Source organism: Panulirus ornatus, chromosome 30 (genome assembly GCF_036320965.1).
Source record: "Panulirus ornatus isolate Po-2019 chromosome 30, ASM3632096v1, whole genome shotgun sequence".
NCBI classification, from domain to species: Eukaryota; Metazoa; Arthropoda; class Malacostraca; order Decapoda; family Palinuridae; genus Panulirus; species Panulirus ornatus.
The window spans coordinates 9,711,571-9,727,500 of NC_092253.1; the positions used below are offsets into that span (position 1 = coordinate 9,711,571).

Below are 15,930 nucleotides of genomic sequence, written 5' to 3' on the forward strand. Positions count from 1 at the left end.
CAATTTCCGGCTTAGGGTACGACAGTCTACACCTAGACGACAACAATATGATTTTGATGCCGACATTTGTAATACAATCGCTTCGCTCACCATGTCACCGACTTTGTTGATGAACGTAGTGAACAACTGTCATAGTGACAAGCCATGTCCATTAAGCGACATGCACACGAAACGTGATTAATTCATCCGAATAATGAATGAAATTTAGGTTATATATCAACACTGCATCAGTATATTACAAAGCTTTTTATACAGTTGCCATAAAGCATTGTTATTAACATAAGTCATTAGGTGTGTTAGTAACATTCTTTTGGAGTACTGATAACACGTCTACAACCTTATCTATTTCTTCCGGTATTACGTTACGTTAGTAACTAAGAGAAGAAAAGTGTATATCACCAGATCTTGGTTACAGATTACTACTACTATTCCATCTAGGCTAATTCTAGCTTTGCATCTTTATTTCAAAGCGCTGAGTCGAAAGCGGCCAGACTTATAAAACTGTCCTGGGCTAAGTTCCAAAGTGGACCCTCTTGCCGTACGCCGCAATGTAGGTTCACTTTCTCCTCTTCTATAGGTATTACTTTGGTTTTACTCCCGAGAGCTGGGTGCTTGAGTGCCCCTCACCACTAGCTAGACCACGCAACACTCAACAAGCTGCTGCGTAGCATGATTTTGTGGCCATTGGCAACTCTCTACACATGCCTTACATCCTCGCATATACTCTTAATACCTTCCACAGAGCATCTCTATCAACTCTACAATATGCCTTCTCTAGATCCATAAATGCTCCATACAAATCCATTTGTTTTTCTAAGTATTTCTCACATACATTCTTCAAAGCAGACATCTGATCCACACATCCTCTACCACTCCTGAAACCACACTGCTCTTCCCCAATCTGATGCTCTGTACATGCCTTCACCCTCTCAATCAATACCCTCTCATATAATTTACCAGGAATACTCAACAAACTTATACCTCTGAAATCTGAACACTCACCTTTATCCCCTTTGTCTTTATACAATGGCAATATGCATGCATTCCGCCAATCCTCAGGCACTTCACCATGAGCCATACATACATTGAATATCTTCACCAACCAATCAACAACACAGTCACCCCCTTTTCTAATAAATTCCACTGCAATACCATCCAAACCCGCCGCCTTACCGGCTTTCATCTTCCGCAAAGCTTTCACTTCCTCTTCTCTGTTTACCAAACCATTCTCTCTGACCCTCTCATTTCGCATACCACCTCGACCAAAACACCCTATATCTGCCACTCTATCACTTAACACATTCAACAAACCTTCAAAATACTCACTCCATCTCCTTCTCACATCACCACTACTTGTTATTACCTCCCCATTAGCCCCCTTCACCGATGTTCCCATTTGTTCAACCCAACTCTCATTTGCCCTCTTTTCAACCTCTTGCACCTTTCTCTTGACCTCCTGCCTCTTTCTTTTATATATTTCCCGGTCATTTGCACTATTTTCCGGCAAAATCGTTCAAAAGCCTCTCTTCTCTTTCACTAATAACCTTACTTCTTCATCCCACCACTCACTACCCTTTCTAATCTGCCCACCTCCCACGCTTCTCATGCCACAAGCATCTTTTGCGCAAGCCATCACTGCTTCCCTAAATACATCCCATTCCTCACCCACTCCATTTACGCCCTTTGCTCTCACCTTTTTTCCATTCTGTACTCAGTCTCTCCTGGTGCTTCCTCACACAAGTCTCCTTCCCAAGCTCACGTACTTTCACCACTCTCTTCACCCCAACATTCTCTCTTTTCTGAAAACCTCTACAAATCTTCACCTTCGCTTCCACAAGATAATGATCAAACTTCCTTCCAGTTGCACCTGTCAGCACAATAACATCCAAAAGTCTCTCTTTCACGCGCCTATCAATTAACACCTAATCCAACAACTCTCTCTGGCCATTTCTCCCACTTACATATGTATATTCATGTATATCTCTCTTTTTGAACCAGGTATTCCCAATCACCAGTCCTTTTTCATCACACAAATCTACAAGCTCTTCACCGTTTCCATTTACAACACTGAACATCCCATGTATACCAATTATTCCCTCAACTGCCACATTACTCACCTTTGCATTCATGCTTGCCTTCATCCATTCCGGTCGCTACCTCGTCCCATCGGAAAACAGCATCGCTATCCCCTGCTTCAGCGAGGTAGCGCCAGGAATAGAGTCAGAAAGGCCATATTCGTTCACACTCAGTCTCTAGCTGACATGTGAGGCCTGGATAATAGGGAGCTGTGGTGCATTTACATATATATTCTCCCTGGGGATAGGGGATTAAGAATACTTCCGACGTATTCCCTGCGTGTCGTAGAAGGCGACTAAAAGGGGAGGGAGCGGGGGGCTGGAAATCCTCCCCTCTCGTTTTTTTTTTAATTTTCCAAAAGAAGGAACAGAGGGGGCCAGGTGAGGATATTCCAAAAAAGGCCCAGACCTCTGTTCTTAACGCTACCTCGCTAACGCGGGAAATGGCGAATAGTTTAAAAGAAAAGAAAAGAAAATATATATATATATATATATATATATATATATATATATATATATATATATATATATCCCTGGGGATAGGGGAGAAAGAATACTTCCCACGTATTCCCTGCGTGTCGTAGAAGGCGACTAAAAGGGAAGGGAGCGGGGGGCTGGAAATCCTCCCCTCTCATTTTTTTTTTTAATTTTCCAAAATAAGGAGCAGAGAAGGGGGCCAGGTGAGGATATTCCCTTAAAGGCCCAGTCCTCTGTTCTTAACGCTACCTCGCTAATGCGGGAATTGGCGAATAGTATGAAGGAAGGATATATATATATATATATATATATATATATATATATATTGGAAAGGATCACAATTTTGCGCGTGATCAAGATATTCCTATGAGTCCACGGGGAAACTGAAACACGAAAAGTTCCCAAGTTCACTTTCGTGTAATAATCACATCATCAGGGGAGACACAAGAGAGAAATATAACAGTCAGTTGGTATACATCGAAGAGCTAACCAGCTTGTGTGTCTCACATCTCATGAACCTTCGTGAAGTCTGGTTTGGTCTAGTCTGGAAGTCTGGTTTGGTCTAGTCTGGCCACCGCCACACATAATGTTTCACTGTAATGTACGTTCGGATCGCCATGATCGACAATCGAACATGACTAGGTATGAGTTAATAATTTCTGGTTCTGTACAGATGTTTTCTCTTTTCATCAACACTGCCTTGTATTCTTATTGTTATTAACTACAGATTTCATGTAAGAATGTTTTTATTTTATCAGTCATACCTAAAGAGCACTTATCATTGCAAGATATCGTAATTAAAAGTCCTTATCATTCCAAGATATCGTAATTAAAAGTCCTTGTCATTCCAAGATATCGTAATTAAAAGGCCTTATCATTCCAAGATATCGTGATTAAAAGTCCTTATCATTCCAAGATATCGCAATTAAAAGTCCTTATCATTCCAAGATATCGTAATTAAAAGTCCTTATCATTCCAAGATACCGTAATTAAAAGGCCTTATCATTCCCAGATACCGTAATTAAAAGTCCTTATCATTCCAAGATATCGCAATTAAAAGTCCTTATCATTCCAAGATATCGTAATTAAAAGGCCTTATCATTCCAAGATATCGCAATTAAAAGTCCTTATCATTCCAAGATATCGTAATTAAAAGTCCTTATCATTCCAAGATATCGTAATTAAAAGGCCTTATCATTCCAAGATATCGTAATTAAAGTCCTTGAATTTATACTTTAACTAAATGACCAACTGTGTTTGCTTATGATTCCGTTAAATGGAAAGAAATCCAATGAATTCTTTTAGCTTTAGTCAGGGCCACAAGAAGCATGATTGGGAGGCTGGGGAACGTTTTCAACCAGATAATTCAAGGAGGACATATTGTTTTTCCCACAGTACCTCAAACTTTCCTGAATGCTCAGGTATGTGCAGTTTTTTTTTTCTTTGTTTAAAGTAATTCTAAACAGAAAAAAAAGAATATTATTGTAATTCGAAGCACTGCGGCCTTCACTGCAGTGGGGCTAAAATCTATCATTGGATTCTACGTCGATTTATATTCAGTCGATATTTCTATCTTGATCAAATGGCATGTGTATGAGATCAGTGCTAATCATAGTTAAGACAAATTGCTATCGTAGCATGACTACACAAATGATCCATGGTATTTGAGGCGGGGAAATTCAAACACCATATATATATATATATATATATATATATATATATATATATATATATATATATACTAAAAGGAATATCTGGGGTTAAGGTAAACTTGACAGAGCCATCCAATCCCTTCAAACAAACCACAGAAACCAAAAGTCCATCAGTCACTCATAGCTGATCCTTGCGCACGCAGTTCAAAACATCCACTTGTAACCTGTATCATAACACTGCTAGCGATCATTTCATCAATACAGTTCCTCTATGTATGCTCTGTGTACGTCATACCAATAATTTATATTACTTATCTATAGATAGCAATGTATTTTAACGATAATGCAAGCATTCGCCGTTTATCCGCCCGACCGTCATTTGTTCCTGAGCAAGTGACATGATTCATGACACAAACCTACTCTGTTTGCAGTGGCATCACTGAGGCGGGCCGGATACGTCGACAGCTATGTCTCACAGGCAACAAGAGGATGAGGAGAACGACGGGTGAGTAGAGAAACAGGTTTTATGGATCCATCTCAAAACTAAAGATGATTATAACTTGGTTGTCCTACTAACGTTAGCACGTAATAACCCTGTGTGGTGGTGTATCTCAACTGAGATCATGTTTGTGTTGCCATGCAGGGGCGACCTGGCAAGATGGTTTAGACAGACTTAAGATGTTTTAGATATTTTAAGATGTTTTAGACAGACCAAGATGTTTTAGACAGACTCAAGATGTTTTAGATATTTTAAGATGTTTTAGACAGACCAAGATGTTTTAGACAGACTCAAGATGTTTTAGATATTTTAAGATGTTTTAGACAGACCAAGATGTTTTAGACAGACTTAAGATGTTTTAGATCTTTTAAGATGTTTTAGATATTTTAAGATGTTTTAGACAGACCAAGATGTTTTAGATAGACTTAAGATGTTTTAGATATTTTAAGATTTTTAGACAGACCAAGATGTTTTAGACAGACTTAAGATGCTTTAGACAGACCAAGATGTTTTAGATAGACTTAAGATGTTTTAGACTAATCAAAATGTTTTAGACTTAAGATGTTTTAGACATACAAGATGTTTTAGATAGACTTAAGATGTTATAGACAGATCAAAATGCTTTAGACAGACCAAGATGTTCATAGACAGTGTTTTGTGAACTACATTGTATCCCGGAATACATGACACTTCAAATCTTTCCTTTAACTTCTGGGAAAAGCGACACACCTCGTTTTCCCGGCACTTAGCTCTCTTCAGTAATAATATGAATATAGAAATAATTATTCTGCCACCCTCCACCAAACCTAGCGAGTGGAGGAGACGTTTAATAGTTTTATTGTACATTTTACTTTATACTGACCATCGTACACTAGTGGCTAAATGAGAGGACGAGAGGCCGTATGTGGAAATGAGAAAGTGAAATAAACGAAAAATAACCACCAGTGTGTGTGTGTGTGTGTGTGAATCAGCCGTTGTTATATTCCACGGTGTTACTTGAACGCGTCCTGTATAATGAGGGGTTTGATCGACTGCACCGAAGGCGTGGCGGGGAATCGGGTCGAAGTTTCCTTTTGCACCTATGTTACATTCTTCTTCTTCTTGTTATTATTATTATTATTATCATCATTATTATCATTATTATTATTAATATTATTATTATTATTATTATTATTATTATTATTATTATTATTATTAATATTATTTTGCACATATGTTACACTGTTCTTGTTCTTCTTCTTCTTCTTCTTCTTATTATTATTATTATTATTATTATTAATATTATTATTATTATTATTATTATTTATTTATCTATACATGCGTGTGTAGGCGTCACTCGCATTTCTCTAGGCGCGCTGCTTATCTTGTCGTGGTAGATTAGCTGATAAGTGAGATTTGAAATCATGTGAAGTTTTACACCATGACTTCATATTCAGTATTTACTCAGGAGGAAAATACAAACATTCCGGCTCCAGGCCAAATTAACAGGGGGTGTGGTGTACGAAAGCGGGAAGCTATGTGATATGAAAATAAATATACTTGATATTTTTGATATTTTAACACAAATGAAACGATTAAAAGTAATCAAAAGTCCTGGGCCAGATGGTATTCATGCGTGGGTCTTGAACGAACGTAATGCCGGAAGAAGCAAGTGTTCCGCTTTTCTTTTCTTCTTTCTTTTCTTTCAAACTATTCGCCATTTCCCGCATTAGCGAGGTAGCGTTAAGAACAGAGGACTGGGCCTTGAGGGAATACCCTCACCTGGCCCAATTCTCTGTTCCTTCTTTTGGAAAAAAAAAAAAAAAAAAAAAAATGTGTTTAATCAGTTATTGGGGGGAATCAGGCGTAGTTCCTACGTAATGACGGACAGCAATTGTCATTTGAGAGGTTCATGCTGTTGACTGTAAGGTGACAGAGCCACAGGCCAGCCTAGCATGGGACAATAGACCTTCTGTAGTGTCCTTTTTTTTAAGGCTGTACGTTAAACTCGTGACGTAATATTTTACTCCTCAGTTGTTTAAGGATTTAAAGAACAGGTGTTTATAGTTTTAAGTTCATGGAACTACCAACCTAAGCCCTGATATACTTTTAGAAACTTGCTTGCTTGACTGATTTTTTTTTTGAACCCTGGAGCCATTATCTTCTTCCCCTTCCCGCCCTACCCATGACATTTTGAAAATTGTAGTGAAAATATTTAAAGTATTCGGTGTATACATCTAACTCAATGATATTATTAGGCTTTATATATATATATCTTTCTTTCTTTTAAACTATTCGCCATTTCCCGCGTTAGCGAGGTAGCGCTAAGAACAGAGGACTGGGCCTTTTTTTGGAATATATATATCAAAATTACTGATAATTTCTACATAAACTCAAAAAACGCAAAGATAATTTAAGGAACGTAGTCTGATCCCTTACGACCATTACCCACCCCCACTCCACTCAATAATTTAAATAATGACAGCGCAACCCCTTTTCAGCCCCCCCTACCCTTCTTTCCTTCCCCCCTAAAAATAAAAATCCGATCTTGAAATAATTCCCTTAAAAGTCGGATGATCTCACTGTCAGCGCATTCTACTGTTTCGTTCTAGAAAAGTATTCATCTTCTTACATCATGCATGTTGCCACATTTATCTTCTTAAATCATGCATGTGCCACATTTATCTTCTTAAATCATGCATGTGCCACATTTATCTTCTTAAATCATGCATGTTGCCACATTTATCTTCTTAAATCATGCATTGCCACATATATTCTCTCTCTCTCTCTCTCTCTCTCTCTCTCTCTCTCTCTCTCTCTCTCTCTCTCTCTCTCTCTCTCTCTCCCACAAACGTTCATCCAGCGGTTACCCTGACCAGCAAAACAGATGTTCGGTACTGGAGCAAGTGTGGACGAGGCTCGCTTACCCAACCTAACCCAACCTTCTCCACGTTACAGTGTGTGGTGTGCGTGCGTCGCGTCACGTCTGGGATCCACTTCTTCTTTTCTTCCTACTTCACACTTCCTGGTATTTCCCTGAACACCTCTATCTTTAAGACTCGTGCATATGATCAGCGGACTACAATGTGAAACCCATTTCTGCCTTTCATTGACCCCAATTTCTGTCTTTGACGTGTAGGGAGTGTTTATGCACAAACTGTAAATCGAAGAAACTACGAAAATGTTCAAGTGAAACGGAATTATATGCCCATGAAATATTACACATCAGAATTCAACTTTTTCGCGCCTAAGGCGGACAGGGGAGACCCAAGAGAGAAATATAAGTCAGTTGATATACATCGAAGAGACGATGTGATTATTACACGAAAGTGCACTTGGGAACTTATCGTGTTTCATTTTCCCCGTGGACTCATAGGAATATATATATATATATATATATATATATATATATATATATATATATATATATGGCCTTGATTTGGGCCTCCTCCTCCTCCTCCTCCTCCTCAGCTTCCCGTGCTGTCTCAGCTAACAAAAGGAAAAAAAAAAACTCAGTTCCGAGCTGCAGCCTCTCTCACGTGAGGTATGAAACATGTTCTTCTCTGTCGGCCCTGTGTGAGTGTGTACATAAAACGGAAAAGTAAAGACACGATACATGTATTCAAGGCTAAAGAGACGACACGACGCAAATGTAAAACTCACTATCCTTAACACACATCATAATAATCACCTAGTCTGGTAACTGAAATCCAAAGGGCATGGATGCTGACAGGTGAAATTCGTATAATTTGTAATCCTCTTTGAATCTTTCTCTCTAGTCTTCCTCCCTTTTTACTGTTTCTATAAACTTAATCATATTATAACGTTCGACAGTCCCTGCCTTCCCTTCCCACAACTTTTCGTGTCTGTTGGCTTTTTAGTCGAGATCTAATCAAACATGTAGCAAAAAGGAATAAACTGTACTCTTTTTTTCGGGCTCGACCCTGTACAGCTGGCAAAAGTATCTTAATCATTTTTTTATTCATAACTTAGTTTCTTTTTATATTTATAGGATACGAATGGGCGGGATATACTGAGGTCCCTGTTTTACTTGACCCCGATTCATCATGTCTGCCGCTGGCAAATACCGCTACGGTATAAGAACAAGAGTCTTGTCTCCATGGTATGAGAACTGAGGCGACGTGGTGTGTAAATCGTATGAAAGAGTCTGTACATGAACGTGATTAACCTAGTCGCCACACTTGAATTGCTCAAGGTAGGCAGTTGGGTCGTATTTGGCAGTTGGGTCGTATTTGGGTAGTTGGGTCGTATTTGGGCAGTTGGGTCGTATTTGGCAGTTAGGTCGTATTTGGGTAGTTGGGTAGTATTTGGGCAGTTGGGTCGTATTTGGCACTTGGGTCGTATTTGGCAAGTTGGGTCGTATTTATATCAAAGTTCCCTGAGTGAAAAAAAAAAAAAAACGTCGAAATAATGAGTGAGTGATGATGATAATATCAACATGAGTTTATGCATTATAATCATGGCCAGTAGAAGCAGTTGTGCTTTGAAACATGAGGGGGGAAATTGATGAGTTTACACCCATGGTGGAGGTAGTAAATTTATGAGTTTACACCCACGGTGGAGGTAGTAAATTTATGAGTTTACACCCACGGTGGAGGTAGTAAGGTATGCTGCACACACACCTGTCTGTACACACGCTCAAACACACCTGTCTGTACACACGCTCAGCGTCAACAATTTTGTTGAAGAATATGATCATATGTTGGTGTCTTCAATGTGTAACCAACAAATGGAATATGATATATATATATATATATATATATATATATATATATATATATATATATATATATATATATATATATATATATATCCCTGGGGGTAGGGGAGAAAGAATACTTCCCACGTATTCCCTGCGTGTCGTAGAAGGCGACTAAAAGGGGAGGGAGCGGGTGGCTGGAAATCCTCCCCTCTAGTTTTTTTCAATTTTCCAAAAGAAGGAACAGAGAAGGGGGCCAGGTGAGGATATTCCCTCGAAGGCCCAGTCCTCTGTTCTTAACGCTACCTCGCTATCGCGGGAAATGGCGAATAGTACGAAAGAAAAGAAAAGATATATATATATATATATATATATATATATATATATATATATATATATATATATATATATATATATATACACACATTGACATGTATAGGTATGTATATTTGCGTGTGTGGACGTGTATGTATATACATGCGTATGTGGGTGGGTTGGGCCATTCTCTCGTCTGTTTCCTTGCGCTACCTCGCTAACGCGGGAGACATCGACAAAGCAAAATAAATAAATAAATAAATAATATATATATATTCGATCCATTTCATCATTGTCAAAATACACTCTTTACACCTGCTGGTATACCAAACCATAATGGTTTCCGAGAGGTTATGTCTTTACTGCGTCATCTACGTGTGGCAGTTTCACGTCAAGTCAGAATAAAGAAAAGGAAATTAGAATAAAGTTATCCACGAACTGGCTCTGCTGGAAATCATATTGTTAGCCTGATCTCTTAACGTGTGATCCATTGGTTGTTGAGTAGTAAAACAACCCATTTTGGTGACACGCCGTTAAGTCGATCCATCACGACTGTTTTCAACTCTTCTCCAACCTATACACTTGTAATTTTTCGAGATGAAAAGACAATCGTAGTAATTTTGATTCATTGGATAGAAAAAAAGGAAAAATCAAATGAAAACTCCCTGTCCACTGGCTTATGACAGGAGCCATTTCCAAAAAAAAAAAATGTATGATTAGGCCACGCTGCTCACTAGACAACGGGTGGGTTTTGCTCCCGTTTTACCGTTATCTGCCTTGGGTTGGCCACAGGGAAGGTAGGTTAGGAGACGTAACATTTCTGTTTCATGGCGCCTGTTGAACGCTGTTGACCATTACGTTACGTAAATGTGCACTGGTAGCTCTATTAAATAGCCAATTTTTTTATGCATGAAGCTATTGGGCAATCGTATGAATGGAATCCACAAGACATATTATTACTAATATGTTCCTCCCTCACGAAGTTTTAAACACCTCGTCTTTATACAAACACACTGAAAAGCTGAGTTCACACGCAATGCCTTTTATTATTGTTAATGAATATCATCATACATTTTTCCGAAAACCACAAGACATATTATTACTAATATGTTCCTCCCTTACGAATTTTAATAATTTACCTCGTCTTTATACAAACACACTGAAAAGCTTTCAAAAGCAATGCCTTTTATTATTGTTAATGAACATCATCATATATTATTCCTTGTGTGAATACAAAAAGATGTTTCTGGTACCTCCAGCCACATAAGAACGCTTAATACTTGTAGGTAAAAAGCGTGTTTGTAATAAAAGGATTATCTATTGGCAACCTTTCCCAAACTATTGGAATAGATTATCTTCACCAGATGTTAAAGCAAACTGCCGTAAATGACCAATTGATTCAGGGACTCCATACAACATCTGTACGTTCCAATATGACATTATATGTAATTCTTCATCAGTCACACCAATTAACCTTGTATAACCTCCTCCTGGAGAGCCCTAATTCATCGTAACTTAACTATAGGCGAGACACATCACATAAACTATATCTATAATATAGTTCTTATACTGTCAAACCATTTAACCTTACCCAAAGAGACTGAAGGTGGACGAAATTCGCATGCAAAAGTACAAATATCAAGGTCACATTCTTTGGGAACGAATTCATTTCACGAGAATTTTTGAATTTTGGATGCATGCAATATTAGATAAGCCAGTTTTTGTGATATCTAAGAAATATTGAATGCCACTTCTGGAAGAGCTGTGCTGAAACTTTGTATTCCCGTTATACGAAGCTGAAGTTTACTCTAAAATCAAGTAGAACAAACAAGACCGTAACAGAACATTTTTGCAATGCCCTTACTCGACATTTTTTTCTGCCACATTTCAAGTGAAATGTGAATTTTACAAGCATTAGGAACAATCAATGAGTAACACATAATAACAGTGCAGCTTACATATTCGTTCTGTGTTATAAATTGAGATAAAAAAAAATGTGGTAAGTTCGTTATCAATTCTTAATTTCAAATGTGTAAAAGTAAAAAAAAAATGAAAATATAAAAAACCCCTTTAGAATAGCAGTACAGCACATTCTATGACGTGTCTATTCATTCTAGTCAGGGCTCACGGATTTGGACGAGGCAGAACTTTACCAATATGTAAATAAAGTGACAGAAGACATTTCCATACGTATCCAATATTAATAAATAATCTTGGCTCTATTGCATGAATTTACAGCGAGCGTGTGTGGTTACTGCGCATTACACACTGGCAGCTACAGGATAGATGTGAGCGAAATAGACGTTTCTTCTTCGTCTGTTCCTGGTGATAGAACTCGTTCAAGCAGGAAACGGCGATCAAATATGGAATATTACTTGATATATAGATCAGCGTTTTCCTCAAGGGAAGTCAGTTTTGCCTTTGCTTTCATTCGGTTTTCTCTTCCGTGTCGCTACTGCGTGTCAGGAAGCCACATATTTCTTTCGTTCAATCCTTGTCTTATTTTCATATTGTCCAATACATTTATTATAGATTATATCTATCTATCTATCTATCTACACACACATATATATATATATATATATATATATATATATATATATATATATATATATATATATATATATATATATATATATGGTCAGCGTAAATGAAAATAACACGATGTTTTTGAACGTCAATTTGTCCTAAGATTGTCTTACTATAAGTATCAAGATAGATTTAAAATATTTTTGTAATGAGATCTTGTTTTGAATAGTCAGAATGCAATGCAAAACGAAAACAAGAAAACAATTTAACATATATATATATATATATATATATATATATATATATATATATATATATATATATATATATATATATTTTTTTTTTTTTTTTTTCATACTATTCGCTATTTCCCGCGATAGCGAGGTAGCGTTAAGAACAGAGGACTGGGCCTTTGAGGGAATATCCTCACCTGGACCTCTTCTCTGTTCCTTCTTTTGGAAAAAAAAAAAAGAGAGGGGAGGATTTCCAGCCCCCCGCTCCCATATATATATATATATATATATATATATATATATATATATATATATAAGGTAGCGATGGGAATAAATAAAGGCAGACAGTATGAATTATGTACATGTGTATATATGTATGTCTGTGTGTGTATATATATATGTGTACATTGAGATGTACAGGTATGTATATTTGCGTGTGTGGACGTGTATGTATATACATGTGTATTCCTATGAGTCCACGGGGAAAATGAAACACGAAAAGTTCCCATGTGCACTTTCGTGTAACAATCACATCATCAGGGGAGACACAAGAGAGGAATATAACAGTCAGTTGATATACATCGAAGAGACGAAGCTAGGACGTCAGTTTGGTAAACATGTGATTGTCCAAAACATACAACGAGCGTTCATAAACTTATCATTTTACAAATCTTATCAACAATAAAGTTATCTAATTTGTACAGACCATCACTAATATTAAGATTATAATTCTTTGTGTATTTAATAATAGAAGAGTCAATGATATTTCTCTTGGTAATAGAGTTAGAGTTAACAACTGAGATGGCGTTACTCCAGTCAATACAATGATCATAGTTTTTAACATGATTAAACAAGGCATTTGATTCTTGTCCCATTCTTATACTATATTTATGTTGCTTAAGTCTAACAGAAAGATCCTTACCAGTCTGACCAACATAAAATTTATCACAGTTTCCACAAGGAACTTTATAGATGCAACCAAGAGAATTTTCTGGTGAATTCCTGATTAAGATATTCGTTATAGTATCATTGTTGCTAAAGGCAACATTTAGATTAAAGGATTTAAGCAACATGGGAAGCAAAGTGAAGTTATTATCAAAAGGGAGAACTAAAAGATTCTTGGTGTCAATGGGAGGTTTGGGCTCTACTCTATAAAATGATTTCTTTGCTAACTTAAGGGATTTATCAATGAAAGATCTAGGGTACTTTAACTTGGATCCAATAGAATATATCTTCTCAAACTCATCATCAATAAACTCTGGACTGCAAATACGTAATGCCCTTAGGAACATAGATTGAAATGATGATAATTTAACTCTGTCATGTTGAGATGAGTAATAATGGATATATGAGCATACATTGGTGGGTTTTCTGTATATGCTAAACTTAAACTTGTTTCCCTGTCTAAGGATTATGCAATCTAAAAATGGTAACATACCATTACTTTCATTTTCTACAGTGAATTTGATGGAAGGTACTAAATTGTTAAGTAAGGGGAGAAATATTTGTAAATTTTCATTTGTTGTTATTAAATACACAAAGAATTATAATCTTAATATTAGTGATGGTCTGTACAAATTAGATAACTTTATTGTTGATAAGATTTGTAAAATGATAAGTTTATGAACGCTCGTTGTATGTTTTGGACAATCACATATTTACCAAATGGCGTCCTAGCTTCGTCTCTTCGATGTATATCAACTGACTTATATTCCTCTCTTGTGTCTCCCCTGATGATGTGATTATTACACGAAAGTGCACTTGGGAACTTTTCGTGTTTCATTTTCCCCGTGGACTCATAGGAATATCTTGATCACGCGCAAAATTGTGATCCTTTCCATACATGTGTATGTGGGTGGGCTGGGCCATTCTTTCGTCTGTTTCCTTGCGCTGCCTCGCTAACGCGGGAGACAGCGACAAGGCAAAATAAATAAAAAAAAAAAAAAAAAAAAAAAAAAATATATATATATATATATATATATATATAAATAATCTTAAACATAATGTAATATTCATACATGACCCCAAAGCAATATGTATACTCTACATGGATTCAGTTCGAAACCATGTGTATTTTCAAAGTACCCAGACCTTTATTAAACCTGCTCATACCAAACCTGATAATCTACGCGTTGGAATCAAATAAAATATAAATCCACCTGGTGAATAGTGATACCATCTTTTCAAGGGCAAATATGACGAAAGATCCCATCTTTCCGAGTATAAAATTCTGAGGTGGTTGGTTTGGCTGGATGGTTATTTAAACTTTAGAAATATACACTGCTCGGGTTCATTAAGCAGTCAACGTCGTTACAACTGCCAGTTGAAAAAAATCTCGAAGATTTTCTTCGGCATAATTCTAAGACTATAATAATCGCCGCTCCGATTGCATATATTAAGCTGGAACGAGAAATGGTTGGATGGCTGTTTGGAGCTTTGGGTTTGTCAGGTACCAAGGTCATAAGGGCCTCCAAGTTATAACCATCCACCCACACACCCACCCACTTCTTCAGGACTTAACGATAATTCTGAAATTAAATATATACTCATCGGAGAGAGAGAGAGAGAGAGAGAGAGAGAGAGAGAGAGAGAGAGAGAGAGAGAGAGAGAGAGAGAGAGAGGACATGTAAAGATATCACCGACTTCCGAGGAAGAGAGAGAGAGAGAGAGAGAGAGAGAGAGAGAGAGAGAGAGAGAGAGAGAGAGAGAGAGAGAGAGAGAGAGAGAGCATGAGAAATAGTGGTCATGTAAAGATATCACCGACTTCGAGAGAGAGAGAGAGAGAGAGAGAGAGAGAGAGAGAGAGAGAGAGAGAGAGAGAGAGAGAGAGAGAGAGCACGAGAAACGGTGGACATGTAAAGATATCACCGACCTCCGAGGTCAGAGCAGCAGAATTTTTCTTTTTCTATCGGGGGAATTTCCAAGGTCAAATGGTGGTCATGTGCATTAAGGTCTATCGTAATTCGCGAATCAAAACTGTGAGTTTACTCTGTGGTCCTAGTCTTATCACAGCTACGTAACGTCATTATAATATCCTTTTCTAAGTGCATTATACTTATAGCTACGTAAGATTATAAAATCCTTTTCTAAGTGCATTATACTTATTAACACCTAACTCTGATACCTGTATAGTGTTTACTTACCCTGTCGCTTTCTCCCCACTTAACACACACCGGTTATGTTCCAATCTCCCATTATAATGAAATCCTGTTCATTCTATGAAACAATCTGTGTATACCTGCACTGCAGCCTCACCATCTCTGTGTAAAATCCAGGTCTACCAAGGCCAAAGCCTAGCCCAACACACACTGTGTTGTGTAAACCATTATCATCATCAGACGACTGTGCTTGTGTTGTGACTAGCATGTTACACTAATTACATTATGCATAACCCCCCGGACTCCTTTTGTGTGTGTGTGTGGGGCTCCCTACAGCTTCGAGGCGGCTGTGT

General features: G+C 37.5%; 1 protein-coding gene across 6 annotated transcripts in view; it reads left to right on the plus strand.

The window, feature by feature from the left end:
- LOC139758401 (uridine phosphorylase 1-like) overlaps nt 1-15,930 on the plus strand; it is an 87,255-nt gene that overhangs the window by 12,421 nt on the left and 58,904 nt on the right. For 4 of the 6 annotated variants that reach the window (XM_071679764.1, XM_071679766.1, XM_071679769.1 and 1 more), the window contains exon 2: nt 4,636-4,709. In XM_071679764.1, the coding sequence (XP_071535865.1) occupies nt 4,672-4,709 (38 nt within the window). In that variant the 5' untranslated portion in view covers nt 4,636-4,671. Of the gene's footprint in view, nt 1-3,863; nt 3,974-4,635; nt 4,710-15,930 lie in introns of all 6 variants that reach the window. The other 2 variants (XM_071679767.1, XM_071679765.1) reach the window with 1 other exon arrangement.